The 20,579-nt window shown below is 36.5% G+C and overlaps 1 protein-coding gene across 1 annotated transcript in view; it reads right to left on the bottom strand.

The window, feature by feature from the left end:
* LOC145985849 (uncharacterized) overlaps window positions 1-20,579 on the bottom strand; it is a 31,357-nt gene that overhangs the window by 1,665 nt on the left and 9,113 nt on the right. The window contains exons 2-7 of the mRNA XM_083119948.1: window positions 20,121-20,291; window positions 6,161-6,346; window positions 5,671-5,868; window positions 4,498-4,665; window positions 3,261-3,428; window positions 1,738-1,919 (exon numbers count right to left, since the gene is read on the bottom strand). Coding sequence (XP_082976074.1) covers window positions 1,738-1,919; window positions 3,261-3,428; window positions 4,498-4,665; window positions 5,671-5,868; window positions 6,161-6,346; window positions 20,121-20,291 — 1,073 coding nt within the window. The remainder of the gene's footprint in view (window positions 1-1,737; window positions 1,920-3,260; window positions 3,429-4,497; window positions 4,666-5,670; window positions 5,869-6,160; window positions 6,347-20,120; window positions 20,292-20,579) is intronic.

Raw genomic sequence — 20,579 nt, 5'->3', positions numbered from 1 at the left:
GTTCACCCTTCCTTGTGACAGATTTAGAGACCAGCACAGTAAGTTCCATAGATTTTCCTAGAAACATTGGATAAAACCCCACCCTCCTGGGAAGCAGATGGCAAGATCAAAGACATGGATAAGTAAGTAATTTCCGCCGAGATTAGATTGGGAACATACGGCTTTGAATGACAGTACTAAGAAAGATAAGCTAATCGGGACTGGACCTACATTTTAAAGTTGGACCCGCGATCTATTGATTACAAGGCGACACCACTACTTACAATAATGTACGTACAATATTTATCAGGAACTTTACTTTTCATGAAATGAACGTACCATCATTATTTTTGTTATTCAATAAATATTCATTTTTTTTACTTCTCTGGGCATACATTTCCTTGCCACGACAGTTGTTTTTACACAAATTTTAGATGTCTTAACTACACTTAAGCTAAACGATGAATTTTTGCTGTTTCATCTCTGATTTTATAGTGTCTTTTTACTATTTATGTAATAGCAATATTTTTTAGTCAAGATAGAAAGAACAAAATAGGTATTAACGTTGTCTTTCCTCCGTTTCTTAGTCTGTGGTTACATACAACAATACTCCATACGCATCGGAGAAATTAAGTACTAATTAATTAATTTACATATTATTACGAATCGACCAATAATAATATTAACGTATTAAATAGAAACAATTTTGTTTTTATATTTCAGACACTTGGCTCGGACTGGCTCCCCAAATTATATATTTCTAAATACGTGCCTAGTGATGTGACGAGTTAGTATGACTCGATAACTAGCTTTTTTATTTTATACTGGAATTTTACAAGTATCTGTATCGGCATCGGTATCGGTAGGTATCGGTATCGGCAAATGGTGGTATCGGCTCAGCTCTAAAAAATAATTGAGTGTCTCTCTCTCTCTCTCTCTCTCTCTCTCTCTCACACACACACACACACACACACACACACACACACACAAAACATCCTGTCAGAAGAGCTTCGAAATTCATAGTTTTGTCTGAAATGTCTCCAAATGAAATAATTATTATGTTGTTGTTACACAGCAAATGAGAAAGGAGTAATTGTACTACATTAGTTTGATTTTTTAAAAATAGAAACATAAGACATTAATGTTAAATATAGCAAGCTTAAAAGCTAAAATTTATAAACGTTTATTTAATGAAGAATTTATATAATTTCTGTACATTTATCTGTTGTAAGTAACGTTTTTCTTTAAAAATTAGACAAGTCTACGTGCATAATTACAGGTTTAGTCAGGGATTGTTGTATTATATCAGATCATGAAAAAACTTTGATTAGAAGACAATGAACAACACAAGGATTCAATTTATATTTAATATTGGGTTAAGATAATTTGATAAGATATTCACTCCCTGTGGTATCTTTACTTTTAGAAAGTAAATGTTCATTGAGGAATAGAGTACGTTTACTTTTTTTATACAAAATGTGATGGTCTGTTTTTTGTTTTGTTTTTGTTTTTAGTACTCGCGGCTTCGAAACGAGGCCTTAACGTACAAAGTGTTACTATGAAAACTGTACCTCTTCATATCCTCTACATGTCAATGTTGTGAAGCGACGCCCTGTATATTAAACGCTAAAATATATAATAAACAAGTATGCATTTACAACATGCATTATAAAACTTAGCAATAGTGATGAAAATAGGCGGTAATGAGTTTATATTTTAAATGTATGCATGAAGTAAGAACTATACATTTAGTATTACCTTCACCAACGGTAGAAGTTTTCCAATTGTACCGAACGCACCACCTATATTAGGTGACCTGCAGAACTTCTCCTCCCCCTCCTGGCAACATAGGAATGGAAAGCAGTCCTTCGCCTTCTCACACTTCTTATCATTGCTCCTGTCGTTGGGTGGCGGGCTGCATTCAAGGAGCTCCAATAAAGCTGAAAAAATAGGTGATTTGTTGCAACATTAGAAAACGATTTTCTTCGTGTTCGTGCTGCAAATACTCGCGTGTGCAAAAATAAATCGAATTATTTAAATAAGGGTGCCAACGTGCGAATTGGAGACAGTGTTGCTGTGTGGCTCTGTGATCCAACCACGACATTCCATTTGTTCATTGACTTGGAGTTTTAATTTCATAACATTGTGGAAGCTATAACCCGGGCCAGGCTAGGAATCCCCCCCCCCCCATTGGCAGCGCAAAACGGCTATTTTGACGAAATCTTGTTTCCCTGTTGTCTGCTTCGAGGAGGAGGGATTTTAAAGTTGCCGCTTCTTGTCCAAACAGGGGGCAGCAGTATGTCTAATTGGTGGCTGTTTGATCGAAATTCTAGGAAATTGAAGATATCCGGCTCACATATTAAAGTTAAGGTGAATTAAGTGTGAAAGAAAATTTCCTTTCTTTTTCATATAATCTATACCCCAAGTAATTAAATATTTTAAATTTGGGGCTTGGGATGATTATAATCTTCCTATTATTATGTTAATTAATGTAATGATTCAGTTAGTATAAAATTAACTTTAATTCGACATTCCATATATTTCTCACAGAGTGTAGAATTTTCTATCAATCTTCATAATTCCCTGATTTTCATCCATTCAACAAGTTCCAATACTTACATGAGAGAGGGGGGAAGCTTGTTGACTTAATTACAACTTCAAACTACAAGTGCGATGAAATTGCCCCAATTCAGAGAGAACGAATCATGTTTTAATTTTGTTCTAAAATTGTCATTTCGTTTTCAAATGCTATGAGGACAAACACAGCAACTTTTTTAAATCACAATCATAAAAAAAGGTAAAGTGCTCCCCTGTGCTTAGCACCACACCATGAAGGCGTATAGGGGTGTGGGGGTAACGCCCCACACTTTCTTCATCCGGTCGTGAGTGGGGTAGATGTGATCAGCAGCACGCCCCTGACGGCGCTTACCTATAATTTTAATAATACGGAAAGAGAAACAAAACAAAATCGTCCAAAATTCAGTGGCACATAATCAGAGGGCTGCACTTTCTCCCTAAGCACCTAAATGTTACCTCACTTCCACATAGTACACCCTGGACTACAGACTAACAACAAAGCACTGGCGCCTGGCGCCACAACCCACAGTCCGTTGTGGGGCTTGTGCTGTCCACATGTGTTTATGATTGTCCTTTCATAATTTCCACTTCATCTCATCACCACTCATTTTCATCCTTGCGTCTAGCCAAAACTGGCAGAAAACGGAAGTAAAATAAAACAAATCAAATAAATCGAAGACCTGGTTTTAAGTAGCTATACTTACGAACATTTCCTCCTAATATTTCAAAGCCGAAACGGCAACGTTTCTTCTTATCAATATCTGGGCAGCAAACCTGGGGCCAACAATCGTCATCGCTTTCACATAATCTGGATTCCGTCAGCGCTGGAAAATTGTGTTCCATGCATTCTCGTTCAAATATTCCGAGCGAAGCTGCGCAAAAAAGGAGATAAAATTAGTTTACGAGTAGATAATTGCTTTCACATGTAAACTTATTGTGGACGAATTGAAAGGGGTCGTCCGTTACGATTTCTTTCCCAGAGAACTAAATTCTCTCCACCCTACTCTGAGAATATATGCTTTATCATAGTTATTTATTATTGTTAATCAAGGATTTGCAAAGTGTAGAACTGAATTTTAATGACCAAATCGATAATAGTATTACTGATGCCAAATGTTTGCCGCAAACATGATTATCCTTCAACCAGTAATGTGTTTTTCAAAACATAAGCTGATGCATTTTAAATACATATAGCTTAGGCTGACCAGATTCTTCAAAAACCGGTACACTTCAGCTTATACTTTGCTTCAGCACTTAACATTCAGCGTTTTCAATTTAGCAGCTGCAAAACCATACCAGCACTGGTATCAGTAGGTTTAGAGTCTTTAATACTTAAAAAGGAAATTTACATTACGCAGAAAATCAAATATAATAATAATAAAAAACAGTTTGAAAATGTTATAAACATGTTCAAATCTATAGATATGGTATATTAGGAGAGTAAAATAGAATAGCTTCGATGTATTGCATTACTGCGTTCTGGCACAATGTTAACTACAACGGAAGTATTCTACAGCCACAGTTTTAAACGAAAAGCACTTTGGCAGTATGATTTGTTATAGATATCAGATGACAATGATAAAATGAAATTAATCAGAAAATATTGCGCATTTCGCTTCTAAGTTAAACACCGCGACAATTGAGCGGGTCATCGGGACCTCTAGGTGCCCTAATACAACTATAATTCAAATATAAGACGACTGTTGCTCCAAGCAGACAGGAATATCATTTTCATATTATTATGTTGCGCATTAAACGCTCATTAAGAAAGTACTCGTTAAATAATACAATCAGAACCATATTTGAGTTAAAGCAAAGAAGCATATACAGCGTAATTAACATCCGCAAGACAATGGCATAAAGCAATGTTAAGGAATTACAGGCGGGGATAATCTCGCAAGGTCAATGCAATAGGAAAGTACTTCAGAATTGGTTACATACGTTTATATCGCTTTACGTTCCTTATGTCGTCCCGTGAAACTGCGGGAACGCATCTTTTTTTCTTCTGGACTAAGCAGCACAGGTAGCCATGGACGCACTCCGAGGACCTGGAACATGAAGGCCCCACCCGGAAGGGCTTCACGGGGCAAACCATTTCTTCTTCTGGAACTGGAAGCAAATTTTAAAAATGTTGCACATAGGTACAGATAAGCTAAGCGGGACCGAACCTACGGTTTGAAGTGGAATCCGAACAAATATACCTCCACCAAGAATCGAAACTGAGATTCATCGATTACAAGGAGATAGTGTTACCCACTGCCTTATAAGAGAGGCTCACTATTCCATCAAAATCATCACTCCCGGGCAACTCCAGGGGGATATTTGTAACTCTGTTTTTTACATGTCGTTTTCCTATACGTTTTAGGGCAATCTTGACGATGAAGATATGAACAATGATTAGATAAAATTATTGAAGGAACAAAGAAACACCCATGTCCAACATGTGAAGTGAATTCATTCTAGGTTCGATTTTCTGTGAGACTAGTCAAAGATATACTGCAGTCCATCTCCCATTAACCACTGTGTAATTCAGTAAATCTGATGTCCCTATGTAATATATATTACATTTTTTAAGGTAATACATAATTATATACTTATAAAAATAAACTAAAGACATGGGTGATTGCACACCATTATGCAGTTTTTTACAACCTACTTACAGCTATTTTTTATTTAGGTGAAGTTTTCTTATGCTTCAAATTCCAATTTACGTAAGTTTCTCACGAGACGAAACTCAAGGTCAATGAGTCTCGTCTCTGTCGATTTTACAGACGTCTGTCTCTCTTTGTCTCGGTCTAGTCTCGAGGCAATATGGAAACGAGATTCAGACTTATCTCGTGTTTGTACCATATCTCAGCCTCTGCTGTCACATGATTTAAGGCTTTTTTATTGGCTGTTACCAGAATGAAGTATGGAATCTAGCAAGAGTTTGCTGGTCAGTTGGAATGAAAATAAAAGAGCCTCATTTCAAGTTTGGTGCCTAGTTTTGAGGTCAGCAGTTTCTTTAAAAAAAAAAATAGTTTCAGAAGTAACAAACTTTAGTTAACTTAACTCAAATCAGGCGTAAATGTTAATATGAGGAAGAAGCATTAATCATTATTACTTGTGCCTTACTTTCAATCGGAAGTTCGGATTCCGGTATGGAGCTCCTGTTAAGACCTTTTGCACATCGAAGGGCTCCTTCAACATCACAGCACAGTACGTCATCCCCCGAACAGTCACTATCAGCTATGCAGAGATGCCCTAGGAAAGTCCTGGTAGCATTTGGCGGACATGTCAAGTTCTGTGCTGTCGGTTTGTCACGTACGCTCTCTGAAAACGAAATGGAGTGACTACATTAATAAACATATATGATAAATTCACAATAGCATTAAAAAGTAATTGGCCAAAGAAATTTAAATGAAAATAACCGTTATCAGATTTCTGAAACATTTCTACACCAAAAGATCCAAGAAATGTTTGTAAGCACAAGAAATATATGGTCTCCAAAAGAGCAGAGCAGACCTGATTAATTAAGACAGGCGTTTTGCGACCGCTAAATTTCAAACACTGGTCCAAATATCAAAATGAGAACTATCAGTATCATTTAAGACAATGTACTCACTCAAACCTGCTGCCAGATTGAGCTCAGATTTCGTAACACCTTGGAAGCACCTGTTTTCGCCGTCAACGTCACAGCACACCTCGCCTCCCCAGCAGTCGTCCTGATATTTGCAGCGCTTGTAGGCCTTCAGGCTGAAGAAGGCCTTCTGGATGTCGTGTGGACAATATAAGGGTTCCTTCTGAACATCTTCACAAAGAGATAAAATGCAATATGAGTGTTAAGTATGCTATCTGCCACTCTTAAAAGTTCTAACAGCTTTTGGAAACTCAAAATGCGTTATTTCATGCACAGGTTTGCAACTACTTAATGCTTTGAACCCCTTCCCAACAAGAGCGTACTTAAGATAGCTGCAACGCTCCCTTAAATGAATGAGTTTCGATCTTTTAATAAAATATGGAGAAGCTACATACCATTTACAGATACACAAATACATGTATGTGCGTGTGTGGGGGGAGGGTATGTATATTGGAGAGCAAGAAATTAATCAAAAGTCAAAGATCGTTTAAGACCACTTTATGCTCAGGTGGGCTAATAGTGACTGGACTTACAGTTTACGATAGGTCACACTAAAAGTTTTTAGACACGCGCAAGTAAAACACTGCAAACCAAAAGTATGAATGCTATAATTTTTCAAAGTATTCTCCATGACAGTTGATACACTTGTTCATCCGCTCAAACCAAGTGTGAAAGCACTGGGACCACACATCTGCAGGCACCCCTTGAATGCACTGAACGAAGGCGGTGACTGCCTCCTCGGGAGTAGGAAATGAAGAACAGGAAGAAATCACAAGGGGCGAGGTCGGGACTGTAAGGAGGATGAGTCATTTCTTCGATGTTGGAGGCTTTGAAGAATTCAATTGTTCGTACTGCTGTATGGCTGCGCGCATTGTCTTGATGCACAATAATGCGACTTCGTGAGCGTTTCTCACGAACTTTCCGTACGATCTCCGGTAAACAAACCGTAGTGTACAATTCAGCATTAACGGTCCGACGTCCCTGTAGCGGCACTGTTGCAATATGGCCCGTCCGACTGAAGAAAGTGGCAACCATTTGTTTGCCAACACTTCGTCCCTTCCTGACTTTTGTTGGTGGGTCTTCATCCGGGAAGATCCACTGCGTCGACTGTCGTTTGCTCTCGGGTTCATAACAGTAGTACACCCAAGTTTCGTCACCTGTTACGATGTCATACACTGCATTTGATTGTCCTTGGTTAAATTTGTCCAGCATTTTCATGCACCATGTGACCCGTGCCTGCTTTTGCTCCTGAGTAAGATGGTGTGGGATCCATCTGGCACAGAGCTTCCTGACACCAAGGCGGTCATGCAGGATGGTTTGAACCTGACTCATACCAATACCCAGTGTTGCACTAATAACTGCATATGTCACCCGGTTATCCTCCTCTATCATGCGACGCACACTGTCGACGTTTTCTTGAGAAGTTGCTGTCACAGGGCGACCATCACGCAATTCATCACTGAGTTTCTGACGTCCACGTCGAAATTCTAAAAACCAATTAAACACAGTCGCACGGCATGGGGCTTCCTCCTGAAATGCATTTCGGAGCCTTTCATAACATTGCTGCTGCGTTAAACCTGCTCGAAAATCGTAAAAAATCATTGCTCTGAAGTGCTCCCGTGTTAAATCCATTTTACTGTACACACACGACAATAATTGACCAATTTCTGGCACACAACAATTAACAACTATAAATTCTGCAACATTATCACACTTCACAGATAACTAACTTCAACATATCCTAGAGACAATGTATTGCTGCAATCAGCGTTGCCGCATCTAAAAACTTTTAGTGTCACCCATGTATAATAAGTAACATATTCTTCCAGCGTTGAATTGTTCGGGTCTATAACAAGTAGTGGTATTTACCATATTACTGGGACGAGAAAGTATGAGGTATTGCCTGTATTAAAATTAGGTCAAAATGCCTATAAAATCTTATTGCTCAAGTGTCCTCCTCTATCAAATTTAAGATTTTTGTACAGAAAAAGTTTTTGAGAAAGTATGACCCCCCCTTCTTAGATTGATTTGGCTACACCTGTATCTGTCAGATTGTTATTCATAAGCTTGTTAAAAATATGTCCCTCTTGATACTGTTTTGGCTTCACTTAAAACTAATCAAAAAAGCTTATAAGAGTTTTTTGATTACACAGTAGTACACTGTAAAGTATAATCTTAAATACTTGTTCAAAATATTTTTGTACTATTATGTTAATATGTTGACCTGGAATGTTCTGAATATTTTAATTTAGGACCGGGCTCAACTCATATATCTAATACTAAGACAATGTATTGTGCAGAGGTCTTCTAGAATTGTTCAGTTTGGTTTTGCGTGGGTATTTTTATTTTGTTGAGTCTCTCAGTTTGGTTTCGTGTAGGTATTTTTATTTTGTTGAGTTTCTTTGTTTGGTTTCGCGTAGGTATTTTTATTTTGTTGAGTTTCTCAGTTTGGTTTCACGTGGGTATTTTTATTTGTTGAGTCTTTATTGCCCTATTTTGTTAGGTATAAGTTGTATTTATATTTTTACTTATCACCGAGTGGACATTAGAAAACAGCAAACAGAATTTGATAAGCGTCAACAACAGAGCCATCTATGTACAAATGTCTGAACTCGGTGAATGCTTGAGGGGGACAAGTTATTTTATTTTTCAGTACGTCAACATTTTTAACTCTTTTTGCTAGTGAATGGGTTAGGTGACTTGCAACGACGAAGGCCTTCTAGCAATACGAACTTAGCTTAAGCCGGCGTAATTCGCTAAAATATCTTGAAATTTGCATATTTCTCATACCTACGTATCTTGTTCTATTAGACCTCTTCAAGAAAATTGCCAATTAGTGGCAAAAGAGGATCCTAATAGGGGGCAAGCATACAGTGATATGGGGATATGTGAATTGCGATTGGATCGAATTGAAACTAGGATATTTTGCATTTTTTTAATATGATAGTTAAAAAAAACAGAGATTTTGATTGGCTACGTGGTGTTTTTCTGATTGGTTTAAGTAAGCAAGATTTTTATTGGCTCTATAAATTTATATAAGTCAGAGCACAGTGCTGATTTCTTACCTTTGCTGGATCGGCAGAGGAACTCACATTGCGGGGGATAGAACCTGGCTCTGCCGGGTTACGCCTAGAAGCATATAATTTGGCAGAAAAACCCAAGTAAGGTCATAGAGTTTTTCATAGGGAATAGGTTGAATTTACATATCAGTTAGTGGGACATGTTGTTGCAGTACTCCTCATACAGGTTTGTAAAGGAGTCTGACATTCAGCTTGTTTGTTGTAATCTATTCATATTTAGAGTTAGGCTTGCAGCTGTTGCAGTCTCTCCTAGCTTGTTATACAAGATCGATACATAACACATGGTATTAGGTCATTGCTATACATGCACATTACGACGTGTCCCTGTAGACATGCAATTGTGGTAGGTTAGTGATTCTGTAGGTCAGTGCTTCTGTAGATCAATACTTATTCTACCTTCGTGCATGTAAGCTATTAGTTTTACAATTTGTTACAGTTTTATTAAGTATAGAGTTTTGATTTGAATCCCAAGAAATCTGATATTTGTATGAATTTGTATTTGTATTGAATTTTTTCCCGAGAAAATTTATATATAAATACCAGAGCTGAAAAAAAATTATTATAATTATAACTATTGTTTTTAAGTTATATTCTATCAGTTATCATAAATTTAAAAATGTTTTTTTTCTAATAAATAGAATCTTATTGAATTTTAATTTGATTGTGTGTTTTGTATTTTTCCCCGAGAAAATTTATATATAAATACCGAGAAACCTCTATTTAAATAACATCTTGTAAAAATGACAACTTGTATAACCGACTTACCACTTGAACTGCTGTACAAGATTTTTGAGTACACAGTCGATGGAGGTGAGGATGTTGCGAGGCTCGTTGAGTTAAGCAAAATAGTGCCTGAATTTCGTCCACCGTGCGAGATGATTTTTATGGACAATCTTCGCAAAATAAGCGGTATTAAAAAGTTGCAGAATCCTGATTCTTTTTTTCGGGCTGCAGGCAAAAAGTTGGCTGATAGGATGGACGAGCTTTATGAGGCGAGGGAAGGAAGGAGACGATATACGTACGATTGGTATGAGTCAAATGCTGAAACAGACAACATCATTACACAACTTATCGTATTGACTGAGGCGCTAACTTTTTTTCTAACCTGACATGATATATAAATAAAATACTATTACTAACAAGGAGATAAACGGATTAACTTTTGCATGCAACCAAATCTCATGAAATATTGATAAAAGATATGCTTTCTATTAAAAATGTAATTACTTATAAACATGGAATGCGTGATATTCTCGAAAAAACGTAACTCCTTTTCCCTCTCTTCAAGAAGTCGAATCCTTTTAAAACAAACAAAAAAAAACATCAACACGGACAAGAAACATGTATCACAAGAAATAATATCATATTAACAAACAGCCTATTTCGTTTAATTTTAAAAAAATCTAAATTTAATATCTAATGAAAGCACATGATAACAACTTATTTGAACTAGTTTCCAAATTCAAATATTTAGGAGTAATATTAACAAATGAAAATTATATTAAAGAGAAAATAAAATAAAAAGTAGGCTTAATTCAGGAAATGCATGTTACTTCTCTCTAAGAAACTAAAAGTTAAAATATACAAAACAGTAATTCTGCCTGTAGTATTATATGGATGTGAAACTTGGTCGAACATAAATTGAGAGTATTTGAAAATAAGATTGTTAGGAAAATATTTGGACCTAAAAAGGATGAGAAGACAGGTTAGTGGAGAAGGTTACATAATTTAGAACTACATAATTTATATTTATGTCCAGATATTATTAGAACAATTAAATAAAGAAGACTTAGGTGGACAGGCTATGTGGTACAAAGCCCGAATGGGAGAGGAAAGAGGAGTTTACAGGATTCTTGTTTGGAGACCTGATGGTAAGAGGCCTAGACGAAGATAGAAGGACAATATTGAAATGGACCTAAAGGAAATTGCTAGGGATAGTTAAGAATATATAGATGGATAGATGGAAGGCCTGTGTTGCTGCAGCTACGAACCTTTGGGTTTAAGAAGACTAGAGAGTTAGTTAGTTAGTTAGTTATTAAATCACATGGCACTATAAAAAAATAAAATCCCTGGCATAGAATGAATTTTTTAAAAATGAAATTTATTTCCACATAATGAACCTCAACCTATACAATTGTACATTTTTTTTTAATCTGCAGTATTTAAATTAAACAGACTTAAATAAGAATTGGGAGTACGTACATAATAGAATAGAATCAACAGTTAAATATTGTATAAACCAAGAAAAAAGTAAGCAATGGTTCGCATAACCTAATAGAAATAGACTTAGGTGGTTAAAGAACAGCATGTTTAGAAGTAACAAAAAAGAGATTACTTGAAAAGTAAAATTAACGCAATTGAAATAAAAGTATCAGAGGTGCAAATAAATTTAGAAAGGCGTAGCAACTTAAAGTAAACTTGATGAAAAATAGCTGACTATTTTAAATAGATGGAAGAATTGCTTTAATGACTTTTTAAATGTTTATGTAGGAGATAAATCAGAAATAAATGAAGCAGAACCTATAGTTCCAGAAACTAACTTGATTGAATTTAAAGATGCTAAAAAGATAAATTATTCGAATTTGGATTACCTAAGAATCTTGTTAATATGTCTGACAAATGTACAATTTATGAAAGGTTATAAAACAAAGATGCATCATATTTATTGTTTTTTAATTTTGTCTTAGAATATGCTGTTAGGAAGGTAAAAAAAACTAACGAAGTAATGTGACTCAACTGTTAGCATATGCAGATGATGTAAATACAATTAAGAATAATGTTAAAATATTTTTTTAAAGCAAGTAAGAAAGTTAGTAAAGAGAAAAGTACAGGCCGAAACTAACTTGTTTAATCTAGTTTATAAATTTAAGTAATACTTGCAAATGAAAATGATATTAAAGAAGAAATGAAAAAGAAGGCTTAATGCATGTTATTTTTCTCTGTCTTCTCATTTAATATCTAAGAAACTAAAAGTTAAAATATACAATAACAGTAATTTTGCCTGTGGATGCGAAAACTTGATCTCTTCTATTGATATTGAGAGTATTTGAAAATAAGATCCTTAGGAAAATATTTTAGCCTTAAAGGGATAAAGAAACAAGTGAATGGAGAAGGTTACATAATTTAGAAGTACATAATTTATGTTAATTTCCGAGTATTATTAGATTGATTATTAAATCACGAATACTTAGGTGGGCACGAATGAGAAAGGAATAAAGGAGATTTTACAAGAATCTTGATGGGAAACCTGATGGTAAAGGACCAAAAACGAAGATAGAGATAGACCTAAAAGAAATCTGTAAATATGGAATAGAATATATATAAATTTTGCTCAGGATAAGTACAAATTGAACTGTAACCACGAATTTTCAGAATCAAGAGGGCTAGAGAATTAATTAATTAATATTTAATGTAATAAAGGTAGTAATATAGTATTCTTATTAAGAAGAGAATTTCTACAAAACTTATTTTCCTCGTACGTTTACTAATAGCAGTTATATTTGACATGTTTGACTAATCGCGAATCAACGTACGTTGAAACGTTTATATAGGAACGTTGACACGTTTATATAGGAACAAGCTAAGTTCGTATTGCTAGAAGGCCTTCGTCGTAGCAAGTCACCTAACCCATTCACTAGCAAAAAGAGTTAAAAATATTGACGTACTGAAAAATAAAATAACTTGTCCCCCTCAAGCATTCACCGAGTTCAGACATTTGTACATAGATGGCTCTGTTGTTGTCGCTTATCAAATTCTGTTTGCTGTTTTCTAATGTCCACTCGGTGATAAGTAAAAATATAAATACAACTTATACCTAACAAAATAGGGCAATAAAGACTCAACAAATAAAAATACCCACACGCTGTATCTACCAGAGAGACTCAACAAAATAAAAATACCTACGATAAACCAAACAGAGAAACTCAACAAAATAAAAATACCTACGCGAAACCAAACAGAGAAACTCAGCAAAATAAAAATACCCACGCGAAACCAAACAGAGCAATTCTAGAAGACCTCTGCATATTACATTGTCTTAGTATTAGATATATGAGTTGAGCCTGGTCCTAAATTATAATATTCAGAACATTCCAGGTCAACATATTAACATAATAGTACAAAAATATTTTGAACAAGTATTTAAGATTATATTACAGTGTACTACTGTGTAATCAAAAAGCTCTTATGAGCTTATTGGATTAGTTTTAAGTAAAGCCAAAACAGTATCAAGAGGGACATATTTTTAACAAGCTTATGAATAACAATCTGACAGATACAGGTGTAGCCAAGTCAATCTAAGAAGGGGGGGTCATACTTTCTCAAAAACTTTTTCTGTACAAAAATCTTAAATTTGATAGAGGAGGACACTTGAGCAATAAGATTTTATAGGCATTTTGACCTAATTGTAATACAGGCAATACCTCATACTATCTCGTCCCAGTAATAGCATAAATACCACTACTATAACATTATTGTATATGTGCATTTATTATTTTACGTTGCTTTTCCTGCCATTTCTGGGTAATCGGGACGATGAGAAAGAGTGTTCATCACATGATATTGATGAAACGACACTCACAAAAAACAGCTCGTGTACATACCGCAATTCGAACCCGGGAACTTTGGTGGCGAGAACGAAAGACGACCTCTTAACGTGCTAGGCCACGAGCTGTCATATAAAGGGTGTTTCAAAGGGACGGAACATTTTGAAACGGAGGTATAGAGTAATAAATAGTTGCAAGAGATTTAATCATGGAAATGAAATAGTGCAGAGGATGCCATTACATAAATACATGCCGCTGAAGAAAGGTTTATGGCTTGAGTAGATGACAACCTTTTCCATTCCTGCAGTAGTCGAAGGATATCATGCATAACTCGACGTAACATGTACACAGGAATCTGAGCGATTTTCTTACAGATCCTTTTGACTCTTCCTGTTACAACTGAAGAATCACCCAGATTCCAGTGAACACGTTACATCGACGAACTATGGAGGATGTCCCTCGACGACTGCAGGAATGGCCGATTAGGAAAAGGTCATCCACTGGAAGTTATCATCAAGTCATAAACCTATCCATTTCTTCAGCGGTAGCCGGCCCCGTGGCGGAGTGGTTCATTCCGCGACGAGGCGAGGTAGAGAGCAGACGTGTCTAGCGAGCGCTCCCGAACATTCGTCAAGTAGAGTAGAATCAACACGCGGAATTAGTTTCTACAGACAGGTGAATATTATATTAACAGCAAAGCGAGCAGCTCAGTATCAGTGACGTTAAGTGAACGTATGTAATTTCTCAGACATGCCGGTCAAAAGGTTAAACACTTTGCAATTTTCCTTCACCCGTGTGCAGCAAAGACCGACCACGCTCGCCATCCATGAATGGATGAGAGATGTAGTGAAATTGCGCGTAGCGGACGTTTTGAGTATCGAAGTAGACTTCGTAAAACACCAAGTGTTTGTTAAAGTAAGCACCGAACAATTTTGCACGGCAATAATAGCACGTAGTAAAGGAACTTTCGTATTCACAGACGACACGGGAGAATATGATATACCAGTACATAGAGCAGACAAGCCTGTCACAATCGTTCGGATTCATCTAGTGCCCATGGAATTACCAGACAGTGCCATAACAAATGAAATGTCCAAATACGGAATAGTACAAATAGTACGAGATGAAGTTTATTCCACCTCTCTTCCCTACCCAGTCAGAACGGGCATCCTCCAAAAACCGGTGCCATCTTACATTATGTTAAATGAAGACCACGTATGAAGGGCAACCCAAACTCTGTTTTAGATGTAATGCACAGGACCACTTACATGATGAGTGCCAGCATAGGGTGGCAAGGTCGACACGCACTGCTGGATACGCTGCAGCGGTGGTTAATACACTCCCCAGTTCTTCACACCCTCCTAGGGAATCAACTGCTCAAGACCAGAATACCCGAACCATTTTACCAGTACCGGCATACCGACAGGCTACACCAGAGGACCCCAAGGAACAACACGAGCAGATGGTAGTCACTGAAGACAACGAGACCAAGGCAAGTACCAAGATCCCCAAACCCCCACAGTTAAATCCGCAAGAAGATAATGCAAGTGATGGGAACAAGGAAAGTGTGCACGAAAGTGCAAGTGAAAGTGTAAGTGGGAACGAATCTATAGTTCCAATTACCCTATTCGAATTTCCGAATCAATACCCCCAAATCCCAACAAGTTCGATGTTCGCAGAAGCAGAATTTCCAGAACCTACCCCCAAAAAACCCCGCTCACAATCCGCCAGGGATGCGAGGAAAAATGCTACAGACCATATGACCTTACGTCCGAAGAAACAAAAAAAGGATGACGTGGTAAGTACAGCAGTAGAAGTAAAGCTTAAGCCCAAGAGAGAAAACCCTATTCAACCGAACCCTTTTTTAGGAAAAGAGGAAAAAAGTCTAGAACTAATAGGGGCAGGGACACATAAACCAAGTGATAAAGAAATGCCTACAGTTCTAGTCTCAGGTAGTGACGAAGAGATATGAGTGAGTCTGCCCAGCGTCAAAAGTGGAACAATTGCAAAGCATAAAGTACTAAAAATTATTAATGCGTTGCTTAAATAAGATGCTGACATCCCTAATGTACATATTTACATTAGCAACGATTAACCTTAACAAATTACAAAGTCAGAAAAAACTAATGGTGTTAAATGATTTTCTGTCAAGGTCGGATATTGATATAGCTTTCCTACAAGAAGTAGGCATTGACAATTTTTCATCCTTGGCAAGGTACAAGGTTCATAATAATTTTACTGCCACATATCAAGGCACAGCAATAGCGGTGCATCAAAGAATAGATTTACATAATGTCACCTTCCACCCATCAGGAAGATTAATAAGTGCGGAATTAGGTCCTTTGTTTTTATGCAATGCCTTCAGGAAGTCATAATAAGCATGAACGAGAACATTTCTTTTCAACAATCTTAAGTCCAGAATTAACATCCCATACATTAAATCCATTAGTGGCTGGCGATTTCAATTCCGTCCTAGACAGGCAAGATCAACAACCAGGCTATAATTTCTCCCGGGCACTATATGAATTAACAAAGGGCTTAAAGTTACAAGATGCATGGGTTTGTAACCATAGAGACCAACCAGGATTTACACATTTTACAACTCAAAGTTCTTCACGCATCGACCGATTTTATATAGCGAAGGGTTATAAAGAAAATGTACAAAGTGTAAGTGTGTTTCCTGTTTGTTTCAGTGATCATACTGCCTTAATATTAAAAATCAAATTGGAACAAAACAAATCATGTATGGGAAGAGGATACTGGATGCTAAATTGTTCAGTATTGGCGGATAAAAATTATGAACTGCTAACTTGGCTAGAGCTAGTTAAGCGTAGATCACCCAGTAAGACCCTAACAGACTGGTGGGAATTCATTGTAAAACCAAAATTTCGGTATATTAGTAAAATGTATAGTATAGAAAAAAGTAGAGATTTTAACAACATGTATAATTTCTATTATGCCGTGTTACATGATTTACAAAGTCTAGCATTACAAGGTAATGTAAATAAGCCTTACATTAACGAGATGAAATCAAAATTACTCTCTCTACACCGAAAAAAGAGAAACATTGTAAAAATTAAAAGCAAAAAGCTACCTTTGGATAATGATGCAGAGGCAAATTTATATCATATTTTACAAGAGCATAGACAAGTTAAAAGTCACCTAATAACAGAGATAACAGACGACACAGGAGAGATTACAACTAATCCCAGAGTAATTCAGAATACATTCTTACAATATTATTTAAATTTAATGGGCCAAGCTCATAATCCCGAAGACTCCACTTGGGACTTCACGAACCAAGTAACAGAAAGATTAACTGAAGAAGAGCGAACGGAAATTAGCAAACCCTTTACGAACACTGAAGTAAGAAATGCAGTTTTCAAAGCGGCCAGAAATAAATCAACGGCAGAAGATGGCCTGTCCTCAGACTTTTACCAAACCTTTTGGAATCTAATTGGGGATGTTTTTACGCAATGGGTCAACGATGTATTACAGAGTGGGAAATTAGGGTCCTCAAGTAGAACAGAAATTGTGGTTTTCGTTCAAAAAAAAAAACGAAACCTAAAGTGGTTACTGACTACCGCCCGATTACAATTCTAAGTAGCGATATCAAGATTATCAGTAGATGCATAAACATCCGCCTAATTCCTTACATGCATAAACTAGTAGGGGACACACAATATGCATGTAACCCTCAAAGAACAATTCATCATTTATTACAAACTATACGTGATGTAATTATTACAACACAAAACCAGCAAGTCAACAAAACAATTTTAACAGTGGATTTCTCACAGGCTTATGATAGAGTTAGTCATAAATATATGTACAGTGTTTTAAGGGCTTTTGGTTTCGGAGATACCTTCATAAAATGGATACAAATTTTGTACGGAAACACTAAGTTAAAACTAAAACTTAATGGGTGTCTTACGAAAACATTTCAAATGAAACGAGGTGTTTTACAAGGAAGTCCACTCAGTAGTATAATATATGTATTAACACTAGTTCCCTTACTTAAAAGATTACAAGAAATAAATGAGGGCATTTCTGTCATGTCAAAAACGATTCAAGTTAGTAGTTTTATGGATGACATTACGTTATTGTTAAATAGCGAAAGGGATTTGGAAAATGCACAAAAGTACTTGAAATACTTCGAAAATGTCTCGGGCGCAAAGCTAAATTTAAATAAAACGTTTTTGTTACCTTTGGGAGTCAACAATTTGTTTAGTAATAACACTAGTGTACGTGTAGCACAGAAAGTGAAAATACTAGTTATACATTTTTATACAAATATCCGAGATACCATCGAACATAATAGTCGGATAGTGACCGAAAAAGTTATATATACTTTACGTGCAAATCAACTCAGGTTTCTTTGCTTGAAATTGCGAGTGAGATACGTAAACATCTACGCCTTATCGAAGTTTTGGTACCTATCCAAGACATTGACCTTGTCAGCGAAGCAAATAGCTAGGGTAAAGTAACAGGTTGGTAAATTCCTCTGGCACGACTCGGTGTTCCGCGTGGCCATGAGCGAGCTATATCTCCCGGAAAAGAGGGGAGGTATGAACTTAAAGAGTGTGGCGATACAACCAAGAGCATTATTTATCCAAAGAGGTCTTTCAGCGGCATATTCTCCAATTGACTCCACTACGCAACAAATAATAATTACAGTGTTAAAAGATGTACCATTAATAGCACCAATGGACATACAAAACATTCCCAGAGAATTAAAGTTTTATACCGAGTTCGCTATTCATACATTTTATAGGACTGTGCAACATACATATGACAGTCCTTCTGTCAGACAGATTTACAGAGAACAACTTAACGCAAATATAATAACAGTTCGAATCGAAAGAGAAAATCCCAAATACAATTGGAAACAAATATGGAATAATGCAACGGCGACACATCTAACGAACAAGGCATCATCTAATTATATGGTACAAAGAGATTCAACAAGTAATTGTAACGGCAGATAGATGTCATAAGTATGGTTTCAGTAATTCTCCAAATTGTTATAATTGTCATGTTCCAGATTCGATTATCCATAAGATAACAGAATGTAAGAAAGCAGTTACAGCTTGGTCAAAATTAAGAACAATGCTCAGCAGAATTTGTCGCACTTCACCAAACCAAGTATCAGCAAAAGACATTACCTTACCAGAGTTTCATTTGTTCCCAAGTACAAAGCAAAAATCAGTTCAGTGGTTAATAGCACAATACCTATTGTTTTTATTTCCTGTGGGAAAAAATTATAATTACTTGGACTTTGGACTAACTCTAATACCAGAATATGAACAAATATCTTTAGATTATAGAAAATCACATTATGCCAACTTTTTAAATGTAATACTTGAATAACATACCTGTAAGAGTTGTAAAGATTTACTGTATTTGTTTGATTTAAAATGAAAAAAAAAGAGTGGTTAGCACATCGCGCTACAAAGCCAGGGGTCCCGGGTTCGAATCCTGGCCTGGGCATGGATGTTTGTGAGTGTCTATTGCATCATATCATCACTCATCCCCATCTTCGCAAATTAGCCAAAAGTGGCACAAAAAGCGAAGTAAAATAATGTAAATCAAACCAAACCAAATCTTTAGCGGTATGTAATTATGTAAAGGCATCCTCTGTATTATTAATTTCCATGATTAAATTTCGTGCAACTATTTATTTTCTTCTCTATTCCTCCGTTTAAAAATGTCCCGTTTTTTTTAAGACACCCTTTATAAAAGAAAACGCACTCACATGCCTTCCACGTGATACTTGTGACTGCCTTGCTGAACACAGGTGACTGGTACTTTACTAACGGAATCTTTGGCAAAGCGAGTCTCATTTCTTGTGTATTCTATGTTTTAATTTCAGTCCACTGGATAGTTCGTTGTGTGTAACAAACAGCGGCATCTTATTTAAGTCATTGCAGGGACAGAACGAGTAATACAAACTCATAAAAAAAACTATAATTGGAACTTTAAAAATTTAATTTAATTTGTTACAATAGGTAAAAGTTCGCGGCATACCTGCCATATTGTGGCAATACACCAGTGTGCCCTGGACGGAATACTGCACTCTACGTAATTTTGCAATTGACTAGAACGATTATACAAGGAAAGAGTTTTGTTTCTGTCTGTGATGCGAACGATCTTCAATTACTGTATAAATATTGTCACTTATACATGATTTTAGATTCAATATTTTCCCTCTACTGTAAAGGCAACTAACGAAGCATCCACCCCACCCACTCCCAGAATACACTCTTCCCTTTCCTCAGGTGGGGTCAAATTAGCCTCTATCATTCATCAGCGTGGATTTACCATCTCTCATCGCTGCTTCGGATGACTTGGGCACTCCCTTGTGGCATCTCATCTTGCCTTCCACCTTGCAGCAGAGCTCTCCGGGATTGCAGTGGTCCTCGCTTTGGCATCGTCTGCTGAAGAGGGACCTCGACGTCTCCGCTGGACACACGAGCTCTTCTTCTTGCAGGGCTGTTAAAAGAATAGAATGGGTCTTTGTTAAGCTTGTTTCGGCATCATGGGCCGTTCTTACAGCAAACCCTTGTCATAGATATAAGGAATCAATTAAAACAATGAATAAATAATGATCATGATAATACAATAAATGAGTAAATAAAGATAATATAAAGCTTATACAATGATAGTATAATACATTGAATTCAGTAGTATGTATAATATGTAATGGGTGAGAGAAAGAAGGTAAAGATTCCACTTTTTGGTCATTTTGAGCGGAGATAGCCATTTTTTTTACTTAAGCTA

This window comes from Lepisma saccharinum, chromosome 3 (genome assembly GCF_977018435.1).
Source record: "Lepisma saccharinum chromosome 3, izLepSacc3.1, whole genome shotgun sequence".
In the NCBI taxonomy this organism is placed as follows: Eukaryota; Metazoa; Arthropoda; class Insecta; order Zygentoma; family Lepismatidae; genus Lepisma; species Lepisma saccharinum.
The sequence above is the reverse complement of the archived record's forward strand: the minus strand, read 5'-3'. Positions and strand labels throughout refer to the sequence as shown.